Below are 25,947 nucleotides of genomic sequence, written 5' to 3' on the forward strand. Positions count from 1 at the left end.
ATCCTTGTACTTGTTCAAAATGAGACTATAGGCTCTTGGGTTCATGATCTTTTGTTTTATGCCTCTGAAACGGGAAGTGAATAATCATAAGGGATGGAAACAATATATAGAGGTGATAGTCTGCTAATCAGTCAAGGATCTTGCATTAATTCATGGTCCCTTGAGCAAAGCCTAAATAAAGTCACTTGGGAGGAATCGCTATGTCAGGATTGCTAGAAATAGCAACCTCCTCCACTCTCTGGAAGTGAGTTATGAAACACGAGCAAACACAACCTCTTCATCTATTTCTGGAAGTAATTTTTGTATCTTTGTCCCCGCACCATCAGTAGTATCAAGGCTTTGGCTGATGGATCCCCACAATTGCAAATCTACCCTCCCACCATGTTCCTCAGAGTTTTTAGCTTACTGACACAGAAGAAGCTTTTGTGAGCACTTCTCCATGACATGTAAGGAAAGGGGACTCACGGTGCACTTTCAGTCCTAGGACTTTGTCTCTCACTAGCTACACTGCAGAACTATTTAAGTTCTGATCTATTTCAGCCCTTCTAATAAAGGTAGGTAACATGCAGGATCTGGACCATAATCTTAAAGTGCTGGGGTTCATCTTACATCAAAACCATTTCATGGAATATTTAATGGCATTTGAACCATAAACATCTTCTGATAAAGACATGCTACAGTGAATATGGTCAGAGGAAGAGCAAGAGCTGGGGCATTTTAGACTGGGAAGTGGGACTGCTGTTTAAGTTTATAAAGATTGTGGGTTTCTCTTCCAGACCTTCCTTTTGTGTGTTTGGATCTTAAAATTAAGAATTTTATCACATCAGTTACTACCAAAGATTGAGAGCTGAGGTTTATATAAGCTTTAGAAAATTATCTTGATGAACTTAATCACCTGTTTAACACTGGACTAGTCCTTTTCACTTCCAACTCACAGTTTAAATTCAATGCAAATTAATATAAACTATACCTAAGTGAACAGGAGTGACCAAATTGTGGGATTTTCATAGCAGACATGCAGATTTTGCTTTTATGAAGCGATGACATCATTCTTACTGTTGTAAGCCTAGTGCCAAGAGCACACATGAGCAGATTGATCCACTCTTAAACAGAGATTTGCATTTCAGCATATATGCCATGTGGGTAATGCTCACAGCAATACCACAATGGCTAACTAGAAATGTCCTAGGATTCTGTGTATTGAATTTTTGTGTTTATTTTTTCATGGATAGATGCTGTCTGGTGAATTTTAATCTCACTTCCTGAATGCTTTTAATTTCTGAACTCAATGATTATCCTTTAAATCAATTTAAAAATAGATGCCAAGCATGTCTTAATTTTTTTTGATAAATCTGATTTTAACATTATCTAAACCAGCAGTAGATTTATTAGTTACAACACAGAGAGGGGATCCACCAAATTATGACCTGTGGTCTGCCCTGAAATAACTTTCTGTATCTCATCAAGGTACAAGAACAACAAAACTTGTTGGAAGTCACAGTTCTAGGGATTTTTGTGCATGGGGTGGACCATAAGAATGCTGGAATCCTATTTCTAACTCTCTCATTATTCTGCTTTGTAAACATGACCTACTCCCAGTGTTCCTGACTACCTATCTGCTTCCCTTCTCTTTTTAGACCACCTCTGCTTGAGACCAAATTCAATCTTGGCCGTTGTCTTCTACACCATCGGCACACCTTCTTAGAATGCTTCTCTTGTCCAGACCATGTTCAACAATGAAGATCCCAGAAAAGAACTTTTAAAGGCCTTCTTTTACTGGCAGAGAAGAACAATGTTTTTAACGGATTCTACACAGGCCTTTCGTAGAATGAAGTGAGTGACTCTTTCATCTGGAGAGAGGTGTTGATGGACACAGCATCCTCAGGCTTAGGGAAAGGAGTGAAATCCAGAGGGAAGGGGTAAGAACACTGTCTTGGATAAGGAAGAAGATCAAAGTGGAAATAGCCAGAAGAAAGCCTCCAGTCTCACTCTGTCCTCTTGATGACCCTCAAGTCTTAGAGAAAAAGAGCTCAGTGAAAGCAGACACACAAAAGACTTTTTTTTCCCTCAGAAATACCTTATTTATTTGATTTAAAAGTCTAAATTGAAGTGTCTAATGTTAAAATGTTTTCTTAGATTGCTTCTTCCTTCTTTCCACAGTCATTTTCAGGTTATCTAAATGCCAAGGAGTTCAGAACAAACACTGACTCTGAAAAATTGCTATGTGCCTGAGAGCTCAGGACAGAAATTTCAGTATCTACTGAGTCTTCCTACTGAGGCAGTAAAGTACAACCTCAAATCTGTCCATTAAAGTAGGTTTAAAAGACACAGTGCTTTTATCTCACATGTTCATGATCTGGAAATTTGTCTGTGGGTCATGGCAGTGAGAAGATGCTCAGAAATGGAAGTGAAAATTCAGGAAGGGGTGGGAAATAGTATGAGCTCTGTCAGGCATAAATACAAAGCTCCTGTGTACCTTGTTCATGTCTCCACTTTTAATATTGCAAAGTCACTGGAATACTTTGGGTGGTTCCAAACCTTGATCTGTTATCTTGACTCAAATTGTTCATGGCAAAGTTATACATAACTGTTCATTGGCTAACAGTGCTCTATAGCTTCAATAACTCTTATAATTTGTTGGTGTTTACCTCTCTGATGAAGCATATATAAAGACAGCTGTCACTTATCCTCTTGCCTTTTGTTTGCTATGCAAAGCACACTAAGCTTTTATAGTCTCATCTTATAAAAGAGGCTCTTTAATGGGCTTGTCTCCCCTGCACCTGCTGCAATTCGTCATAATTCAGCTTCGTGAGGCCAACAGACCTGTCTCAGAGGAGGTCATCTCCAGCTCCAGTGACATGTCCTTGGTTCATTCCTGGGTTTTTCTGTGAGCATTTCCTGCCTGGTGATGCTTACTGACGTGTTATCACCAGCAGACCCACTCTTCTCTTTCACTTCCTCTTCACATCAGAAAAAATCTATCAGCCAGGACTATGATTCAAGACCACCATGTTGCACTTTCTGCTACTAAATTCACCCACTGTAGTTTACACAACATTTGGGAATCTGAATTTTTCTGAATGATGACTCCACACTTCCATCCTGTGTCACTTGCATTTTCCTTCAACCAACTTGTACTTTTTTCCCCCCACTTCATTACTAGCAAGTAAAATAAGATCACTCCTTCTTATACAGAAAGTCTTCTAAAATTTAAATCAGAAATCCACCTTTCAGTCCAGTGTTTTGTCTTCTACTTAGTCAGTCCCTCACTTTTACTCCATCAGTGCTAACCTCTGTCTGCTCTATCTTATCTGGCAAGTCCGTGTGTGTCAGAATAACAAATATTTTTAGAAGTAATTTGATTTCTGTGTGTCACATAAGGAACACATGCCTGCTAGCAAACATGCTTACAATTTTAAGTGCAATCTGATGCATGACATCCTGCTAAATGAAGGAGAATTAGAGCTGAAGCAAAACAAACAAATCCTGTGCTTAATTTGATAATAACGATTTTATCTGGAGCTGGCAGGAGCTGGATCTTCAGCTAGTGTAATGATTTCCATTTTCCAAGAAACCTTGGGGTAGAGGAAGCAGCACCTTTTTAAAGGCTGCAGCAATTAATGCCACCGAAGTTTTGCAGGGAAGCTGTTTATGAAGGCGACGGGAAACCGCACAGCAGGGAGCAGCGCTGGAACCCAAGGGAATACACGGGAATTTCATAGGGAAGGGTGCGAACCTGTGATAGCCATTTGAACGGAGAAGCTGTTGGACTCGTCCTCTCACCCCCTGCTGGCCCCTGGATCAGGGCTATGTCACACACCCAGGAGGGAAACACGTCTCCAACACGGTGTCCTGGGGAGGGACTCAGCCTCTCCGAACCGGACAGGCCTTACGCCAAAGAGGCTTTCTGCAAACAGCCATAAAAAGCCCCGCCAGCCTGCCTGTGACCTGCACATTTCATTTCAGCAGCCAGCCAGGCTAAGGCTTCCTGGTTGATCCGGCTGTGTGTCCGCGCATGCATGCGTACACATCTCACTTGAATTTGAAAACTATTCCTACACTGCCTGTGCCTAGTGCTGGACATCCGTGCTTTTCTACATTCCCATCTCCTCGGCGCCGGGGCAGGCGGTGGCAGCCCTTTGCCCTCTCTGGGCATTCCCGGCACGGTCCCGGGCCAGCTCCTTCCCCCGCATTCCCGGGGGGACAGCGGGAGCCGGGCGGGCGGTGCGAAGCAGCGCGGCTCTCCCCGCCCCCGGCTCCCGGGGCCGTCCCGGCCCTCGCGCGGCGGGGACGGGCATGGATTTGGCGGGAGTCTATAAAAAGCCGCCGTGAGACGAGGCCACCGTCCTGCCAGAGCCGCCGGCACCGCACCATGATCAACCCCAACTACTATCCCTGGGGCTACGACAGCGACAACGGTGAGCGCGGGGCCGCGCCCGGCCCGCTCCTGCTGGCACCGAAGCCCGGGCAGAACGGGGGCCCCGCTTCCCGAGGGAGCATGGCGGGGGATGCGGGCTTCAGGCGGGCCCGGGGCTGTGCAGGTGGCGTGGCCGAGGCCGCTTGGTTGTCGCTCACAGGCGCGGAAGAGGCGAAGCTGGTGGAAGGAGAGGTCAATGGCAGGGGGTCTCTAAGTTAAATAAAGTCAGATTTCCTACTGTTGATGTAAATTAAAATTTGACATAGCAATAAAATCCGGCTTTAAGCTAGCCCTAATGCAGGAAGAGCAGCGCTGGGCTGCAGGCCCCTCCTGCCTGCAGAGGTTGGGGATATTGGTGGTCTCTTGTTCCTGCTCTCTCCTCTGCTGCAGGAAGAACAGCTCAGTGTTGGTCAGGCGTTTTCCACATGAACTTCTTGGTAAAACCGTGATGATAATTAAATCCATGTTTCAAATTCCTGGCATGTCCAGGGATCAGTGGCCTTTTCTCTTTCCATATGAGTACATGGTGCCACGTTTTAATCATTTGGGTATATCCCATCATATTTCTAGCCACTGCTGGACTTGGAGTATATACCTCCGGTTTTCTTCCTTGGCATATTATCAGTCTCCTAGTAGTCAGTCTTGAGGTTGCTGTAAGAGTTTAGGTTCAGTTGAGTGACTTGAAGTATCCAGTATTCCAGCTAGAAATCAACCAGTCAATTGCTTTTAATATAGTGAAACTCTTGGTAAGGCATGAGTAACAACCACGCAATTAGTAACCTACTTATTAATACACTTAAATGATGTTCTGTACTCAAGCAGAGCCAAGCTTGTGTTAATTGTAACAAGTATAATGCATACCTGTCTGGAAAAGATTTTCATGATACTTCTCTGTACTTTTTTCTAGGACCAGATCAGTGGCACAAAAATTATCCTTTTGCAAAAGGACGCCATCAGTCACCGATTGAAATCAATAATAAAGAGGTGCATTATGATAGTTCTCTACTACCATGGTTTGCTAGTTATGATCCCGGGTCAGCTAAGACCATCCTCAATAATGGAAAAACCTGCAGAGTTGTATTTGATGATTCATTTGATAGATCAGGTCGGTTTTGTTTTCATCTCTCATTGCATCATATATAAGTGACTGTTTCAATTTGTGTGGAAGAGCCTGCTTTGACTGTTCAGGCTGTTAGAAGGTCTCTGTGTACTGCCTGTGTGTGATGTACAGGTTTCTGTGACTGCTACTCTAGGCTGCTGCTGGGAAAGGTCTGGGACTCCTTCTAAAGTCCATAGGTAAAATCCTGGGGAATGGAGAGAGCCGCAAAGAAACTTGGTACAGGGTGAATTAAGGTATAAGATAAATTTTTGGGGTTGTAAAAAGCCATTGCAGTTGTGTTGCCTTCCAGGAGGAAGGAGTCCAGGCTTTATCTGTGAGAACTGAATTCCATTTTAGCTACTTGAGATGCCCAGCAGAACATCTTAAGTTACAATATTTAAAAATTCTATCCATGTAATTTCTGATAAATGAAGTAACAAACCAGATGTTGCCACAATGTCACGGTATTTAATCAGTTAAAGCTCTTCTTGGCATTCATGAGGTTTTGTCTTAATGAAGATTATGGGGCTGATAAATTTAATTTTGCCAGGTTTAATGTCCAAAATCTTTTATCCACTTGCAGCTCTGAGAGCATACAGTGTACAGACTTATTTCTCACGTGCATTAAAACTTCCACTTCCCATTACAATATAAGTAGGATTGACAGCATAATTACTAAGAGAAATTTTACTAATAGATTGTTTCAAGTTAACTATATATGGACATAGATTTAATTTAATGGATTTTTAACAAATTACTTGGGTTTCATGAAAACTGAGGATCAAAATGTATGTAAGATGGACTAGTTAATATACTATCAAAACTCACAAATTACTATGCAGTCAAGAGTTTTGTTGCTTTTCTAGCAAAGTGGGAATTTTTAAAGTTATTTAAACAAAAATGTTATTAGTGTCAGATCAAATGACACACAAGTAAAGAGATGTAGCTGTGGCATGAGATCTCCATGACTATTATCATTTTTTACCATCTGATGTATTTGTTAGAACAGCATCAGATATACCAATAGTTGCATCTTCTGCATAAAAGTAAAAGTAATTATTGTTAGAATAACTCAGATTTTGAATGGGAGGGAGTATCCAGGCACAGCAATCTACAGCATGGATGCAATACTTGCCACAAAGAGCAGAAAGTTTCGGAATGTTCTGAATATTTTTTCAGATGAACTGCTCAGTAACTTGTGTTTTGATCTCAGAAATAAAAAGTGACTCACTGCAAAAAAAGTAGGTGTATATCTCAGCTCTTTGAAGTCAAGAAACATTCAGTGTTTGTTGTTATGTCTCCTTTGTTATACCATTGCCTGCAGAGTCTGTGGGTGGTGTTCTTTCTCTAATATAATGCTAATTGCAGGACGAATTCCACTGTGCATACTCCTACTGACTTGAATACATTTTAAGTTTTTTAGGATATGTACAGTGGCTTATTTTTTATGTAAAAGAACCACCAGCTGCACAAAACATACATATGCAATAGCAATCATATAGGAATGAAGCTTTTATTCCTTTGGAACAAAGACATTAATTCTCTCATATCTATCTATGTATCTGTCACTCTGTCTATCTGAATTATTTCTGAGTTAACCAGAAAACTAAGGGCTTCATTTATTTTCCTGACTCTTTTCAGTTATAGTGGTCATACCCATATCTGTACTTCTGTCTTCATTTGTTTGGATAAAATAGATTGATGAACAAATTGCCAAGGTGAGTGATAAAATTAATTACTTTGGATGTCTCCAAGTTTTACATCCATTGTGTATTCTGCCAAGAACACCTGGAGCATTCACAGTTCGGGACAGTTTCTTAAATTCAAGCAATTAGAGTGCCATCCAATGTAATTCAGGTATTATGTTGAAAAAGGCCTTATTACTTTTATGTTTGGTGTTAGCCTAGTGGAAGGACTTTGAGAATTCCAGCTACTTATAAAGTCTAGTTGACTTTGAGAATCTGCTATAGAGTTGAAAGCTTTGCTGGCAGATAAAGCTGCTACAGGAGCAGTATCGTGCCTCTGCTGCCTGTCCATACAAGTTAATGGATTCTTGCGGACTCAGTTCCCTGCCTTACTGTACCAATGTAGATGGACCTTATGCACTATAAAATGATTGCAGGTGGAGGCTGGAGTCTCAAAATGCAGGAAAGAACTGGGAGCTGAAATCAAGCCTTCTAGGTGGCTGGGCCCAGTAAAACACATACCTGAACTTGGGTACTTTGGCAGCCTGCCACTTCTGTGGTTTTTTGGCATGACTGGCAATTCAGATACTCTTTTAGATCCAGCAGTGACCCAGTTTTGGTTTGAATTAGGGCTGAAATCTTATTTCCACTAGCAGAATCCATTTATTTCTAAAATTTGAAAAAAATCATGCCAGAGAAATGTCCTGAGAGCTTCTAACTGGTGGAACTATTGTCATGATGCTGTGTGAGATATATAACTTCTTTACAATTAATGACTCTTCAGCTTTTGTTGTAATAGCTTGGTTAAATGCTTACACCAAGATGTTTGATTGTTTGAGAAACAATAAAGATACAAAAGTCTGGTAATGGAACTCAGACAGAGTAGGTGAGGAGAGATACACTAAGGCTACATCAAATGAATGCCTTCCTTCATCTTCTGTCTTTGTCTGTTGTTTTTGTTGGCACTTTCTATGGGTGTTCATCAACCAACCAAATTCCTACTTCTTCTTTTACTGGCTTTCAGATGGATGATATTTAAGGGCTTGGAGTACCTCAGTGCAGGCACACATTCTTACAGGGTTACCTTGTTGCTGCTTTCAGAATCTTTCCTATCAAAGAAATGGGTGGCTCTGAAAGTGGATGATGCAAAAAAAAAAAAAAATTAGAGACAGTTACTGTAAGAAGTTGGAGCTTGTTGCTAATCAATTCTTTCAGCATGACTAGGGCTTGTGGCCAGCATTTCCTCAAATAACCCTTTGTGGGAAATCTCATTTATTTTTGCAAATGAATTTTTGATTATCAACTTTTGGTAAATAAAACATTCATTTGTTGACTGGTTATTAAAGAGAGAGGATGGACCCCAGTAACTTTAATTAAACCAAGGGGAAGTCTGTCTATAGACATTCCAGTTTTGGTTGATTCCTGCAAAATATTATTTAACATTTTGTCTGCTGAATTTACACTGGAGAAAACCAGTAGCTGTTACAAGAATAGCACCACTAAATCCCAGTACTTTTGTAGCTGTGGTACATACATACCACTCAATGGTTGTAGTGCATAAGGCAAAAGGCAGCAAAGTTAAATTCTTCCTTCACTGTAACAACACATCTGTCTACATGAAGGTATTGAGAACTCCTGTACTTGGGTACAGGGAATTTAGGATTTGAGCTCCTGTTAACTTTCAATTTCCATTGTTAGAATTAAAAGTGCTTGGCTTTTAATTCTAGTCAAGGGCCTGCTGAGGCTACAGTTACACAGAGGACTGTCAGTTTTCCACCCCTGGAGGTGGGGCGGCCACCTATTCAGCCCTACACAGATCACAAACAAAGATGATTTGGGAGCTCCCTGATGAACAGGCTGTGATCAATGGGCACAAAACTGGCAAAGATGAGTTACAGTGTAGGTGAGGGTGAGTGGCAGGCTGACAGGCTTCTATCTGACACTTTTCTTTCCCACTCTGTCCCTAAAAGAGTACAAAGTTCAAACAGAAGCAAAAGTAATCCTTCTGCATATCTATTCAGTGCTTGCTTGAAGAAAATTTCAGTGAGAACTGAAATTTGAGTTCCAAAAGCTTTTCCGAAACATATTACATCCCTGCAGTTAGCCAGACAGTTTCAGTACAGAGATCCTCTTGTGAGCAGAGGCTTTTTTATGACTTTCAAAATGTGACACTGATGTGAAGCAGCTGTGGTTTCTGTACTGCACTGTTAGATTCTATGATGAAGCAGTATAACAAAGGTAATACGTCTTTTCAATTGTCATACAGTAGTACATTACTAATTTAATTTCATTGTGGTTTGCCATTTCATTTTATGGATATGACAGGATGCGAGATCATAAATCTTCCTATAACAGTCATTCCTTCTCATGTTCATAAACACGACTCATCTCATGAGTCTGTTTTGTTCTCCGTGGGTTTTTCCACCTGGCTTTCATGGTGTGCCTTTACTGCAAACAGGGAAGGCATTTGTGTAGGCATAACCATGCCAGTTTTACCTTAGTGAGGGCAAATGACAATTGACTAGCACAGATTAACAACCAGACCCCTACAGAAGCTGCTCAGCAAGTGGATGCACATATTCGAAAAGCTTCTTGTCACTTTTCTGTTGTCAAGGACACCCAGCTAGCTAAAGTAAAGTGACTGGAGCAGCCATCTCCACTCAACTGCATGACAGCTTCATTTTGCTGTGTCACAGAATGAGAGACAGGGTTTTCTTGCCTTAGTAACATCCTTCTGTGCAACACTTGCCCTAGAGATTACATTGAAAGTCAAAAAAAGCCCATTCTTTTATTAGCCTGTTTTGTCTCATGCTGCTCAGCTGATGACAGATCAAATAAAAGGTGAGCTTTTTTCCAGAACAGATGTCTACGTGTGTGTCCATGTAGGATTGTTCTGTGATAGATCATTCTTCAAGTGTGGATGTGTGAGGGGCACAGAATTTGGGCAAGACTGACGTGACATTTTTATGTCTGGTATCAGGCACTAATGGTGGTGTACAAACCCATTTAGAGTCAGTCAGTGTGCAGTGGGATTAAAGTTTGCAACAATAAGGCACCAAAAAAGGAATGAGCTGGTTTGTATATTCCTGCACCTGGGCCATGTTACTTTAATGACAGCAAGTTTAAGGGAGTTACATTTTGGTAATTCTGCTGTGACTCAGATATTTAAGGTGAACATTTCCTGTGTAATAATTGTCAGAAAAATTCCCTATTACATGTAAGTATTATATACTAACATTGCTGAAAAATAATGTCAAGATACCATCTCTTGTTTTATAAACTTTTGTTTTATATATTCTTTTTCTGTTATGTGTTTGTGCATTTTTATTTGTGTAGTATTGAAAACAAAAGCCCTAGAGGATAAAGATATGTTTAGAATTTAGGTTCCAAAGCACATGCTTTAAAAAAAAAAATATCTTACTCATTTTGGGATTTTAAATGTTTTAAATATTGAAGACCTTTATTTTTGTAATGGTTTTGTTTACTTTTCCTTTTTTAAAATGCAGGAAAACTTCATTTACTTACATTGTCATTTCATGTATTTATATGTTTAATACTACACACTTGTAATTAAAAGAAAGGAAACACCTTTTTGTCCTTCAGGAGCTGTGGCTGGCATCATTCTGTCTGCTTAAAGTGTGCTAGGTAAAAGTTACTGTCTATTTATAGATGAGTGAAGCTGGAATATGTTGGCAGGAGATGATGCAGAGCTTCACGTAATGCCCAATCAAAAATGTCTGCTGATGGCCCATCAGTGGAAATAATGACATGTTTTTGCCTAAAGAGGATTATTTGGCCTTACAGATCTATTTTGATGGAGAATTGATGGCCTCATCTACTCTTACCCTGACTGTGTTGACTAGAGTTCAGAATGTCTGTGGGAAGAAGTAAAAGGAATTTGTTGAGAATAACAGCTTGCTCTACTCTTAGTGCTGTATGTCTTGAGACAATAATGGATTTAATTATTTTCTTTTCATATTGAAGGATATTTTTCTCTGGCATGTAAAGACCTGTTCTTGAGAACTGCTGCATGTTTTATAGGAATGCTGTAAATTCTATCCTCAAAAAACATGAATGAGAATTGAGTATCTTTCAGTATTTGGTGAATGTAAATACATTCTTTCTATTTTATTGATCCTTTCAAATACACCACCTCCATTTACAATTTTATTTATAAATGTTAAGATTATTTAGAATACTAGATATCATTCATCACAGGCTGAACTTTTCATTAGTAAAATAGCTTGCATTCTCAGTGATTGCTTTTCTGGTTTATTTGCTGCTTTCTTACTCCTCTTCCATAACCGGAGGGAGCAGCCATTAGAGCAGAAGCAGCATCAGTAATTTCATAACTTTTTAAACAAATAAGTCATAGCTTGCAGTAAGACACACAATTTTGTTGTGTTTTGTGGAAATTTGTTTATCATCACGTTAGTAGTTGATCTTAATCGTGGTTATGTTTATGTACTTCTGCATAGATAAATCCTAGATTCAAGTCAGGGGGAGATTAAGACATCTAAATTTAGGTGTATTATTGTGGGATTTTAACAGTTGGTGGGTTATATCTAAACTGCTGTTTGAGGCAACAGAGTTGGAGTTCAAGGAGTCCAGAGAGCAATCCAGGTCACTGTCTGTTGAGTGTCTACCTTAAGGCAAGCAGAATTACTCTAGAGGCTTGACTGTTCTGCTGAGGGTATACTTCAGTTACCCAAACACAGGCATCCTGTGACATGTTTGATAACCTAATCCGTTTCCCCTTGCCTCCAGATACTGCTTTAGAAATGTACAGTTCTTCCACAGATCCTGGACCACGTTTCTCAGTCCTGTCAAGATGTCTCTGGAATATTCCAGAGAGTACTAGGTGCACATTTATGCAGCTGAATTAAATCAGTGATCTCTAGTGACTGTAATGGAAGCCTAGATACTAAAGTTCTCTGCCTGTAAGTGCATATAGCTGAAGATGGTTGCCTGACATGTGGCTAAAATCAGTGCAGATTTTCAGAACACAGAGCATCTGTACAGTAAATATGTAAATACGTGTGTAAATATTGTAGATACATATGTATTTCATTTTAAAGAATTGGGAGATACTTCAGTCTGATGCTGTTGCAGATTATCAATTGCAGTGCTGAGAGGTGGGCCACTTCCACAAGTCTACAGGCTACGGCAGCTGCACTTCCACTGGGGCTCGTCTGACGACCACGGCTCGGAGCATGTTGTGAATGGAGTGAGGTATGCAGGAGAGGTAAGGCTCACCACTTTTTACTTTAAAACAGGGTGTAAAATAAAATTTGTCACTATTGTTCTGGTGGGACAAAATTTGTCATTTGTCTGCTTTTCAGGGAGTTCTTTCTATTTATTTATCTGTGCATTTTTATTCTTACTCCCATCGATTCTTATAAATGTGAATCAGGTTGAAGTAACTCACACCACGAGAAAAGAAAAATACTGTGTGAAACAAAGGTTTCCATGTTCTCAAACCAATTTGGTGTGATACAGCACAAGAAGACTGAATTACTCAGAAGCAATCCAAACTTACTAAAACAGTATTCTGAAAATACAGAATTATAGTAAAAGTGTAAAATTGCAGTGATAGAAAGGGGGAAGAATGAATTACCTTGGTTCTTTACCACTTTAGGATTGTAAAGAAAACGAGAAATGTAGACTAATGATATACATGAATGACATTCATACGGCTTCTTTGACAGAATTGCTGTAATTTCAATGCCAAATAGAAATGAATCACATATCAGTAGATGATGTCTGAACTGCATGTTCTACCTGCTTACTTAAGCAGCTTTTCTTCAGCTTTAAGATGAGATTCCAGTTAATTTTTTCCCATTTCTTATTAAGATATTTATAGTTTATTTTAAAGCAAATGGTAGTATAATTAATAATGTATGACAGATATAACTAATATATGACTTTGCTGTCCCTTTTTCTTTTCTCTTTTTTGCAAGGCCTCATTATCATTCTTTGTTGCCTCAAACTCACGCAGTTATGTGAATCACTGTAAATTCAGCCTGTGATGGCTTGCTGTCGAGTAATGGGTTTTTTTACATTTTTCTTTGTTTCCAGCTACATTTGTTACACTGGAATCCCAAATACAGTAATTATCTTGATGCTAGGAGAAGAACTGATGGGATAGCTGCTCTGGCCATATTTTTGCAAGTAAGTAGAACCATGCAACCCTTCTTTGCACTGATGCTATGGAGTTTCTATTCTTAGAGGGTTGAAAAAAAGCAAAATTCTCTGAGTATATTTTCTAGGGATCCTACCACATTGAAGGGGTTGACTTTCAGTAATGTATCCTTTTCAAGTTATAGAGCATGAGTCATATTATGTCAAGTGGTATCCAGTACTACACACACTTGTGCCTGCAGCTATTGTGTCACTATGTGGCTCATGGAATGGGGACACGTGTCAGAAGTGCCCTCTGACCAACAGCAGTCAGCTGTGTTTTTGCTGATTGGGGACGGATTTCAAGGACATGTATCTCTTCTAGGTTCTTCATGAACTTTCTCTCAAACAGAACTATCTCACAGGCAATGCATATAACTCATCCTTTTTTATAAATCCTTTTGGGGGCATACAACCTTAGCCCTGAAGTATTAGCTGTTGCCCTCTCCTGTTTAATTCATATTCACTAGAGATAGCACTAGAGGTAGAAAGATGGATGTCTTTTTTGAGATCAGCAATTGCAAACAATATATCTGACCATGAAATCTGTGTTGTGAAATTACCTGTTATGAAAAAATTTCTATACTGATACAATTTCCCCCTGTGTATCATAATACCTGTTGGGGTATGGACAGAGGTAACAGACAGAAGACATAGCTTACCAAGCTGGTAGGTGTGATAGGTTGGGTTAATGCATTATAATTTTATAGTTTATATATGTTTAGATGCTCATATGGAAAAGTAGGAGGAAGAAGAAAGCTGGTCAAGCAGAACTCCTTGCTTAGCTCATGCTCTCTTCTTTACAGGTAGGGGAAACTCCCAAACCAGAGATGAAGAGAATTCTTGAAGAAATAAATGCAATCAAAACAAAGGTAATGATGTTGGGCTTTCATTATAGGAAGACTGCTCAAAGTCTCAGGACAAAAAAAACCCCAGTATCACGATGTCTGACTTTCTAGTTTTCGAATTCTGCTCTGCAACATTTCCAGAATATATTTGGGAATAAAACCGTGCATAGCTTTTCATTACCATGAAAAGTCCTTTCTCTTCCATTTACATATGAGCCTTCTTTGACTTTAGTGGGGCTTAAGAGTTTGGGAAAACGAGTCATTTCGCCAATTTTTACTCACCTAAAAACTAGGCATGGAACCTTATTGCCTCAGTGCCAAATAAAAGGCATCTTTGGAAATCAGTCCATTTGGTCTTAATATATAGGCTGCCTAATGGATCTCTGGAAATGCCACTGAGTAGACATTTGTGTCTTAGATAGCATTATGTAGTAATTCTCACATTTCATAGGCTGTCTTGCTTGTTATTAGCACAAATACTATGAAAGTAGTACCTGTCTCACTTTTTTATATGGTGACATAATCCAATATTCAATAGATAGAAACAATTTCCATAAGAAAGGAGGCCAGAAGAGGAGTATTTCTGCACAGAAGTGAGTGAAACACATTGGTACTGGACACCACTTCACATGAGTTAGCTCTGGTACAAGAAGTAGCACCATGAAGTTTTATGTTTTGTCATGCTTCTCTGGGCCCATCTGTAAGGGTCATTCAGTCCACTTATCTTCACATTGCATCATTATATCTCATGTAGATCTGTGCTTACTTTCCTCAGTTCATACATTTGAAGTATCTGAGTCACTTCCTGTTTCTTAAAATAAGAGAGCTGCAAACTAATCTTGACTAGATTTGTTGGTTTTCTGTTTGGTTTTGTTGTGTTTTTGTTTTTATTTTAAAGGGGAAAATGGTTCCTTTTCCAAACTTCGATCCTTCAATTCTTTTCCCTAAATCTCATGACTACTGGACATACCATGGGTCTTTCACTACTCCACCTTGTGAAGAGTGTGTTACCTGGATTATTCTTAGAGAGCCTATCATAGTCAGTTCAGACCAGGTAAACTTCCTCCTTCTTTTTACTTATGTGCCATAACCTGAATTTATTCTTTTGACAAGGAAAACACTCACTGCATTTGTGAGAAATTACAGGATTAAAAGGAGAGTGAAGAACTAGCCCACATCCAACACCATGGTAGTTCAAGCCCACAGACATCAAAGAGTGTTTTAAATCAGTAAAAGCATACCACAGTGTACATGGTAAGGGTTTTCTTTCAAAAACATCATTTATCAGAATACAAATGTAATGGGATTGGTGATTCTGCCTGCCCTGTATTGCAGATGGGAGTGTAAATTGGAAGTGTTGAATCATGTGCTTGATACCCGTGTTTCTGGAAGGCACACCAGCTAAATTTTCATAAACTGGAGCAACATTAGATAACTCTAATTTATTGGTAATGTCAAAAACTCCTTTGGTCACTTACTGTAAAGAAGTATTTCTTGTTAATTTCCCCTCCTAATTTCCCCTCAATCCACTTAGAGGAATTTGAATGCCCTTTTCAGCACATTTCCACCTGTGATTCTACTGTTACCACACAAGTCAGTGTTCTCATCTGAGGTTATTCCTCTAGTCAGCAGACTATAAGGATATGATACCACAAACTTCAAGGCTCCAGGATACAAAGCACATGAATATTAATCAAGGGACTGACATATTATGTAATATTATATTCAGACACATAACTTTTCATTTTAGGTTTTCAAGATGATAATGTGTTTAGTGTATTCATTGATGTGCATGTTATCACAGAAAGAAAATATTTTTATTTTCTAGTACTTTGTGTTTATGTGGCTCTTCATCTTTTAAGTAATGCAACTCAGGTACGATGAGAACCTTAGCTGGCAATACACGAAATATGACAATGTATTCATGTCATTTACAGCTTAATTTTCAGAGCTTATTGAATTGCTCTGCCTCCTGTTTCCTTGCCCATCTGAAAATTAAAATATGGGAGCTATTTTAAAGTGGGTACTTGTGTGAAAAATACAAATATCGTCTGACTGGTTTCCCCAAAATGAGTCATGTTTATATGATTACAATATGATTATTTAGATGTTTATATTGCAGAAGATCAGCTGTAGATTTTACTAGGAAAAGTGTAGTCATTATTGAACATCTCTGATATAAAATGCATTTTTAAAGAAATAACTAATCACATCATTGATCCAGCTTCATGAAAAGACTTTTTGAGTACTGTTGTGTTTGGGTCATGGTCTTTTTCTCAGCTGTTCTAAAATTAGTGAGTTTTGGGAAACATACAGCCTGTTCTTTAACTATCCTTCCTGTAGAAAAAATGGAGCATTTAAGGTAAAGATGAAATTACTACATAAAGATGAGACATTGGCTCTTACCCTGAGGTAGCTGCTTTTCAGGCAGAATTGGCAGTGTGTGTGAGTTATTGTCTAGAAATACTTCCCTCACTCCAGAGTGCCTGCACTCTAAATAATGTATTCATAAGAGGATTGTGTTGCCAATTATTTCTAATCCTAGACAGTGTACTACCATGGCAGCCTCATTAATAGTGATTATTTTAAGTGTGTGTGCATTTGCGGTGGATTTCTTGGATGCTTTTGCAGCCAGATGGTAACTGTATATTAGCCACAAGGGGAAGTGCAGTTGCTGCAAATCAGTGCTCTGCAGGAAAATCAATTCACCAGAAATCCCAGTGAGATACAGTGTGGGTGGCCTAGCTGCTCAGATTACTTTTAATGAAAGAACAGGAATTTAACTGTGGAATAACTGTCTAATTGCAAATTAATTTTTTCATCTTTATGTAATTGTAGCCTGAATACATGTTGGTTTTTTACTGAGTAGAGCAGATCTTCCACAAATAATAAACCCCAGCACTCTTCTCCAATAGTAGTTTATCAGTATTAACAAAACTGATTAACAATTTTCATCTCTTCCCATACAAATTATTCTTCATCTGAAATCTGAAATTTAATTTCAGACTATGAATCCATCGGATGCATATTATGTTTGTTATAAATATGACCTCATCATTGTTCAGGCAGACTGAGATGGCTGGTTTTTCTGAGCTGTTCAGTGAAGAGTAATGTTGAGATGCCTGAGCTAGCTCAGTCCATAAACTGGAACTAGTTTAATCACAGTGAATCCAGGTTTTACAACCTAGACAGAAGTTCTGCTTGTATTGGCCTTGAAGTCTGTACTGAAAATCAGCATATTGAAGGTCCTGGTGAACAAAGGTGATGTGTGCCCTGCATGGGGCTGCATTTTCAAGTTGAAACCTTGACCAGGTCTTTATCCAGATTTTAATTGCTGTTATTAATAATGAACTTCTTGTGTCACTGCAGCAAAATGTATCCTCTGCTCAGACCTGCTATGGAAATGAACAATTCATTTATAATTCAGCTTTAAAACCTTGCAATTCTAAAGGATTCTTAACAATCAGGCACTAAGGCAGGGTTAGACTAGGAGAGGTTTATAGAGCACTTGCTGCTGTATTCACATTTTCTGAGTACTTCCCACAGTTTCTTTGGCCTTACACAGTTCTGTAGACAGTACCTAAATGACACTATTTTTCAAAATCCTGTTCAAATAGGACCTATTTTTATGTTTTGACTATTCCTAAGACTATCACTTCTACAAAAAAACCATGAGTACAGTTCTTGTGGTGGTGGGGTGAAGGACATCTTCACAACTTTGAAGGAGACTTTTTTCCACAGCTCGACCAGCCTCCTTAGTTTAATTGTTGGGCTGTGGATTTGATACCAAAGGATTTCCATCAGGACACTTCAATTTTTGCTCTTCTGCAGATGGCAAAGCTCCGCAGCCTCTCCAAGAATGCCGAGAATGAGCCTGATCATCCCTTGGTTGATAACTGGCGCCCAACTCAGCCGCGGTATTTCAGGATGGTGAGCGCGTCCTTCCTCTAGGACCTGGCTCCTGTTGGGTGGCTCTGAGTGAGGCAACCTCTAGAAATAAGGGCTGTTTTTGTTTTCTGTCCTTTGCTTCTGTTTGGTTCTTCATAACTGCTTTAACATTAGCTTTTGTTAATAGTTCAAAGGAAGAAAGAAGATGCTACTAATAATTACAAGAGAATTTCCTATTGGGCACGTGTTCCTTGATGCTTGTCTGATTGCATGCTAAAGAGGTTTCAGTTAAGAGAAGTAATTGTTTTCACCATTAAAGACATATTTTTCAATAGTTGTTTTCAGCATTATCCATATCCAGCTCTTAGCCACACCAGTTAATTCACAAGGCATTCTTGGAAATCATAAACTCGTTTGGTCTTTGATACTCTCGTAAAATATGAAAGGGTAGGAAATTGTGTTATAATCATTGATAAAGGGCTAAACTTTCACTTCTTAAAACAATGGGCAGGTGAAACAGAGGTCTGTTCTGAAAACCGTATTCACTGAGTTATATGTAGTTAAAACTGGGAAGGGGGAAGAGCTATTTCTGTTTGTGTCACAACTGGTTCCCTTTAATAAAAGACTAATTTCCATATTAATGTTGTAGCAGTCAAGGTGACATAAATTTTGTGAAGTTGGTCTTTGTATCCTTCGCATATATTTTCTTCATGTATGCAAATGGATTTTCTGTATAAAACCGGTGTTCAAATAAGAAGAGTCCTTAGTCTTCTCAAATTTTTTTTGAGACAAATTCTCCTTTCATGTACAAATGTAATCAATCCTGCTGTCAATGAAATGTGTGCATAAACATATGAAACCACAGTTGGACTCTTAATCAAAATGCAGTTGACCAATGTATTCTTGTCTCTTGTTTTGGCACAAACAATGAAACAGGATTGTAAGCCTATAATTGAAATAACACTATTTCTGCATTAAAAAATCCAACAATAATAAATACATTTACTTAAGATTTTTTGTTCTGTAGTTTTTTACTATTTAGAAATATGTAAAAGTAACAGAATTTTGAAGAAAGACTTGTCAATGTCCCCTGTATTACATCTTTGTGGAAACTGATGATGCGTAGTATCTTTTTCAGATGTTTGTTTGAACTACAAGAGTACTGATTTCACTTGACATCTTAAGTAGCTACATCCTATTTTAGTGAGATCATCTCTATTCTGACAATGGCTTTCTTGCAAAATCACATTAATCAATTTTGCAAGTTGATTGTAGAGTGGAAAAGTTCAGTCTGTATCCAAACCCACTAAACTGAAAGGTAGTTTACATTGAGCACAGGATATACAAAGCAGGTGCTGCTCTGTCAGTGGCTTGATTCTTGGCTGCCATGTTCTAGGGCAGGAGGATGTTGCTGAGCTTGGTGATGGGAGAAGGGTTATGTTCTCATTACAAAAAGGAAAATTTAAGCAAAAATTGATTTTCCAAAATTCTTAGTTTGCTGTGAGTTACAACGTAAGTTGTTTTATATGGTCCTTTATTAAACTGAGTTGCATAGTAGTTGAGTAGGCTTTTTTTTCCCCCTAGCAGTTTATGGTACTGCAAATCTGGAGGGGTTTTTAATGATATGGTGGTTTCCCAGTCACACTTTGCAAAGGAGCTATCTGGGTGCCATAAATGAAGTTGAGGTAAGCCTCATCCTCCAGAGCCATGTTTATTAACTTGGAAACTTAAAACTTGAAATAATCTCTCAAAAGAAAGTTTCATTTGAATCTTTCATGCAGTTGATTTCATATTATCCATATTTATAATTAGTAAAATGTAGACTAAATTAGGGCCAGGAGAGTTGCAGATAGGAGGAAGTATGTGAAAAAGGGTTTGGGCATTGTTTTAGAGACCACATCCCGATGTTCAGGGACTGTCGGAAGTAATGACGATAGATCTAGAAAACAATGGTTCAGCAGGTATCAGGGGGAAAAATGGAAAGAGTAGGAGTAGAAGGAAAATAAAAAGCCAAAGAATGGGGGTGGGGGTGCTTCAGGGACCTTGTGAATCATGCTGTAAGCTGAACATACGAGGAGATTAGGGAGAGTTTTGAAGGCAGCAGGGGGAAATGTGGGGTGCTGTGAGTCAGCGTTTAGAATGTGCTTACATATCATGCAATTTTCTGCTCTCTCTGGCTGTGTTCATTTTTATTCTGCAGAGGTTACCCTGTGCTTTTCAGCCTTCCCCAAGTACAAGAAAAACCACTGGTATGAGTGAATGCAGATCATGTAGTAGTAACATTCGTCATACCTTACTTCTTACCTGCACATTCCTATTATGTGGAGTAACTCTGCACTGCAGGAGCAGGGAGCACTGGGTTCAGAACTACCTGGTAAAAAGGAAAGACATCCAATTTTCATCTTGGTGGGGTAGAACACAATGAATTACTACTCTATTTGACTTTCATACCATGTATGCCTGACTACACTTGGTGACATCAGTGCTAATTAGGAACAGTCCCTCTGAAACAAATGCAGACATGAGACACGCAGCCACACTGCACAGCTCGTTGGCAGCCCCTTCTCCAAGTTACATTTCATCTGCTGCAGAGGTCAGAAATGACATGGCCGTGCTTTGTGGCACTGTGAGTCTTCCTGAAACTTTAAACATTTTAATGGTATGGCTGTACCTGCATCCATGTCACTGGCAGTCTTGAACATGAGCAAGAAGGTGCTGTGGAATGAAATGGCAGCTGCAATAGCACCAGAGATATGATTAAGCTCTTCAACAATCAACTTTAGACAAGATCTCCCCTTCTAAACTTCATCAAACTAAAAGATATCCATGGTAAACATGTGGGAAGTCCATTTTCTTATGTTTCTCATTGGGAACCTCTTCTCTAGCCCCAACATCACGTTGATCAGAGGAGTTATCCTTGGGTTACCTGTCTGCAGCTGGGCAGGAAATGATCAACCTGCAGTCACTTTGTGGAGCTCTCTGAGGCAGGCAAGAGGGGGTAGATACAGATATCAATCTAAAATTCTATTTAAAATAGACATAGGTTTTAGAGTTGAAGAAGAGTTGAAATTCAGGTGATGGATATTTCTGAAGAATTTAGACTCATCAGATCTTTAGATCAGGACTAAATTTAATTAAATCTGATTTATTTTATATCCCAATTTATGTCTATTCTCTATTTTGTTAGAGTCATCTATACAAAAATGAACAGATCTTTAGACCCTTTCTCATATAATAAATAAGACAGTATTTTGCAAACTATGTGCATGGATGTTAATACCATGAGAAGAATTCTGAATTATTTTGCTCAAGTTTCAGATTTGGGACCACAAATGATTATCGGGACAGACGCTCTGTTCTGTTGACTGGCTGTGTGGCAGCTCACTGGAGCTGAACTCCAGTCTGTCAGCTGGGGAAAGCCACCCCTCCAGAAGGGCACACAACAAATCCCTAGTCACAGTCATCAGGACAGATCATACCTCTAACAGAACACGCTGAAGTCTGGCTTGTTTTGGAAAATGTGTCATTCCCTCGCCTCAGAGCCTTTTTGCCACCATTTCTACAGCTTACTGTCTGTCTGTGTATATGTATATGTATGTGTGTATCAATATATACACAAAACATATGTGCTGTATAAATACACATTCTGCTGCTGATTTTGGTTAATGTGTGATAGCATTTTGACTGAAACTATGTCTAATTTCAGACTCATAGGAGAAAAAGCATCCTTCTAGAGAAGTTGGTGTTCTTTTACCAAACCTGTCTCTGGTTGGCTGCCCGCCACACCTATCTGTCTTCCAGAATAAAGTAGCTGAGGAAACAGCTCCCTTCCCTCCTTTTCTAAGAATAAATTACTCCTCAGTTTGGAGCAGATATTCTTCTTTCTGAGATCACTGGGGCCATTAATCGCCTTTTTTTGCTTGAAAATACTTGCTTAAAAGCCTAAGAGCACACTTGCTGATCAGAGACTAGAGCTGGCACTTGGATTCCCAGTTTCAGGTAACTGGTCAAGAGAAAGACGTCTGTGAAGGACCTTGAAAATCAAAGCCAGTTATGTGTGTTTAATGTGACGAAAAAAGACAGGAGTCATAGAGCTGGTGACACAATCCAAAGGACAGAACAAGAAAATGATTTAGCAAACAGTGGAAAGGTTGTGTTTGCTGGTGCTGGAAGAAAGGACATGGCTGGGTGGAATAACAGACTTTGCACACAGTATTTTCTAAACACCAATGTTGTTGCAGAATAGTGTTTGGTTCTTTGCTCCATTTAATTTCAGAACTGCCCTTCTGACTTGGTTGTTTTTTGGTTTTTTCAATTTGAGCTTCTTTTGTAGCAGTTCCAACCTATCCTTTTATCAGATTTTATTATTCTCTAGAACTAAATCTTACCACACCTTCATACCACACTTTTTAGGATGTTACTACTTGACATTACTGTACAAAATCATATTTTTAGGCATCATCTTCTCTTCAAGGCATGAATCTTTACTATTCCTTTATTTACTTTTCCACTGCTTTCTTCTGTATTCCCACACAAATAACATGTAGGAGGGACATTCAAAATCATAAGTTCATTTAGCCAGTTTTGCAAATACCTCTAAATTATTTCTTTCTTCCCATTCAAATGCTGAGAAGGACATAGAAATACTGTCAGTTGAGAAGGAGCTACTTGCTTTAGCGACTGTATCTGGACCTGGAATACTGGGAGATAAGTCAGTTACTTAATTGAAAGTTCATGAACCTTTCAACAGTGATCCTGTTCCTGCTTGAGATGCTTTGACCTTTGCTATCATGTTTCTTCTGCAAGGTGCCTTATTAGAAGTTCCTGCTTTAAATCCGTGGTGGATTTAATGAAACAAGCAAACTGTTGCCAGTAGATGTGAACTCTTGACATATCTAGTTTCCACTTAAGTTGATAGTTTGGTTCACTCTGTTAATGATAACTCCTGCAGTAAGTTGACATGCAGGATTGTATTCCTAAGTGTCTTTATTAAAAGTGGGTAAAGTAGGTTGCAGTTCCAAAGTAATTTATAAGCTTCAGAAAGAGTAGCTGAAGAGATACTTGCATAGATACCCTAGGAGAAAAATTGTAGGTACCTGTATATACAGTGTGAAGTGTCGTGTCTTTATTTTGCCCATTTAATGATAAAGGCAAAACCAGAGACAGACAAACTGGCAAACACTGTCAGTGCTGCCCATGGTGACCAACCAACCCTTATACACTTTGTACTGCTTAGGTATTGAGTAGCTTTCTGTACATCTCCAATGAAAGCTAACACTATTGGGCCATTCGTAAGAAATTCCTTTTGCAGTGAGTCAGGGGAAAATCCATGACACACAAATTTCAGAAGCCTCTGTGACCTGTGAGAACTGTCAGTGGGAATGACTGCTCTGTCCTGTCTTTGAAATGGCTGTGCAGCAAACCCAAGGAAGGTCATAGCCATTCCCCAGGGGCCTGGATGGGTCTCCTCCCATCTTCTTGACTAATCCATGCAACCTGCAGGAGAGGAAAACTTTGAGACAATTTCTTACTCTGTCAGACTTGGCCAATAGATTCAAACATGGAGGGGCCAACTGCCAGACACACGCACATATGAATATACAAAACATTTTGTTTTGATAAGCAAAACAACTTGACTTGTCCCTTAGAAATCAAAATGGCCTTTATAAAGAACAGAAAAATATGAGCCTGCCCACCTGAAATTTCATGATTGCAAAAATACTGCTATCTCATAAGATTAAGACACTGTTTCTCTGGGCTTATTGTTTTGCTAAAATTTATGAATAAAAACTGTAATAATATAACTTCTGTAGATATGAGCTGAAGACAAAGCTTGAGATAATGCATTTAATTGATGGCATATAGTAAAGAATGAGCTCGTTTTGGTTAATGATTGTTGTTTGAAACTGGTAAATTCCTGTTCTTTGTTATTGAGATTTGAAATCATTCTCATTTCCCCCCTGCCTGGTTGTCTTGTAAGGAAATAAAAATAATGAGGTTCTTTAGGAGAGAGTGATAATAGGCAGATCTTTCTAGATCAGTGTTTCAGGAGATTATACTTTCCAATATATATGTATATTTTAGTAATAAAAATAATAAAATCTGGGCAAATTCTTAGCTGCAGCACATACTCCAGCAATATGAAAGAGAAAGTGTGATTGAAATGATTAATTTTTTGTGAAGATCACCTTTTTTTACTTTTTCATAAAAAAAAATTCTATTTGAGTCTGCACAAGGCCATTGAGAAAGAGGAATGAATATCAGTAGCTACACTCTTCCCTATTACAAGCACTTCCAGGCTGCTATTTGACCCTCCAATCTGGCAGACCAGCTCTTTTATAGCTTTTTACTCATGACATTGGTGTGGGAGTTTTCTGAGGCCAGAGCCCAATGTGTCTGAGCAGCTGTTCTTCTAGGGATCATCGATGATCTTTGTGTGAAAAAAGGTGATTCACTAGAAGATTAAGTGTGTATTTGCCCTACATACAAATCACATAACTGACATACATCCCTTTGTTTATTCTGGCAGACGTAGGAAGAGATGTAGATGGGTTTCACCTCAGATACTTCAGTGCCTCCCCAGTCTCTTGCTCTGTCCAGACAGGCCAGGATGAGTTTCCCTCAGTGTCTTTATGGAGTGTAACATAGCCCTGAAGCAAACACTGGTACTACTCTTGCCTTGCAGAAGTACTCAGTCAATGAGTGGAGCTCAATGGCTCAAGCCACTGAGGTACTTCATGGCCTTTGGCAGGTTCTTCTTTTCATCCTTACACTGGAATACAGAAACTAGTCCTAGGAGAAGGCATACAGAGTCCTGCCAGTGCTTGGCCCAAGCAATGACTTTTGATAAGCAGTCACTAAGCATAACGAATGCAGCATCTCTGGGGACTGGGAGATGGGTGTCATATCCATGTGAAAATCCCAGCTGTCCTGGTAAGGGAGCTGAGCATCCTTTTCTCTCTCTCTCTCTCTCTCGACCCCTGAATACTCCATATTTTTCTTCAGGAACTCACCAGCTTCAACTCTTGGAAGACAAAGAATCTCCAGGGCCTAGTAAGTTGCATATGAACCTTGGCTGGAAAAAGTCTTGTGTCTGAACACTCTTTGGTTGGACAGCTGCAAGGTCTCACACATGCAGAGTGTCCCAGCAAAACATTTTAAAGAACAGTGGCAAAAACTGCTTTAGAGAAGGTTTTGTTCTGCACTTTGCATTAGCTTTGCTTGAAAAAAAATGCTTACTATGTGGCTTCTTCTTGGGTCTATCAAGAAATACGGCAAAATTCTAAGCCTAAGGTATGCTTATTAATTTGCACGCTGTCGAAACATTAGGTGCCAGGGTAGCTGTCAGTCCAGATATGAAGGCTTCTCTATTTGCTTCACAGAATTCTTTTTATTTAAATTTTGTACTTCTGCAGCTATATTTGGCTAAGATTTGTTGGATGTTTAGCTATAAACAGCAAATATATGAGAAGAAAATTTATCTATTATGCTATCATCTGATAGCAAACAATCTTTCCTCACCTACTAGAATTGCAATTGTATTTTTTCAAGGTACTAAAAGCTTTTAGTTAAGGGATTTTATGTTCTATATGTCTAGGCAAGGTGTGCATTTAAAATTTTTTGCTTCATGAATGAAGTTGAGATATTAGCACCAATTGTTTGGGTACAACCCCTGTCTTCTGAGCACAGTCCCACTGAAACTCTTTAAGCAAAAAAGCTGTTTCAGGGTTTCTAGGAATGTTCTCCAGCTCCACGCTCCAGTGGTGAGCTCTGAATGTGCAATGAATTTCAAGCATTTCCATGCTGTGATCATATGTTGAAAATGGTTTC

General features: G+C 39.1%; 1 protein-coding gene across 1 annotated transcript; it reads left to right on the forward strand.

Annotated features, from left to right (window-relative positions):
- Positions 1-3,982: 3,982 nt before the first annotated feature.
- Positions 3,983-19,127, forward strand: LOC104692775 (carbonic anhydrase 3-like). Its single transcript, XM_010405022.3, has 7 exons — positions 3,983-4,418; positions 5,325-5,522; positions 12,328-12,446; positions 13,280-13,372; positions 14,188-14,253; positions 15,128-15,283; positions 18,061-19,127. Exons 1-7 carry the CDS (start codon positions 4,016-4,018, stop codon positions 18,178-18,180), a joined length of 1,155 nt encoding a protein of 384 aa, XP_010403324.2. The 5' UTR covers positions 3,983-4,015; the 3' UTR covers positions 18,181-19,127.
- The last annotated feature ends 6,820 nt before the right edge of the window (positions 19,128-25,947 follow it).

Source organism: Corvus cornix, chromosome 2 (assembly GCF_000738735.6).
Source record: "Corvus cornix cornix isolate S_Up_H32 chromosome 2, ASM73873v5, whole genome shotgun sequence".
Taxonomy (NCBI): Eukaryota; Metazoa; Chordata; class Aves; order Passeriformes; family Corvidae; genus Corvus; species Corvus cornix.

Coding starts and splice junctions, on each gene's coding strand:
- LOC104692775 (XM_010405022.3), top strand. CDS start 4,016: ATGCATGCGTACACATCTCACTTGAATTTGAAAACTATTCCTACACTG. Junction 13,373..14,187: donor CTCTGGCCATATTTTTGCAA/GTAAGTAGAACC, acceptor TCTTCTTTACAG/GTAGGGGAAACTCCCAAACC. Junction 14,254..15,127: donor TAAATGCAATCAAAACAAAG/GTAATGATGTTG, acceptor TTTATTTTAAAG/GGGAAAATGGTTCCTTTTCC.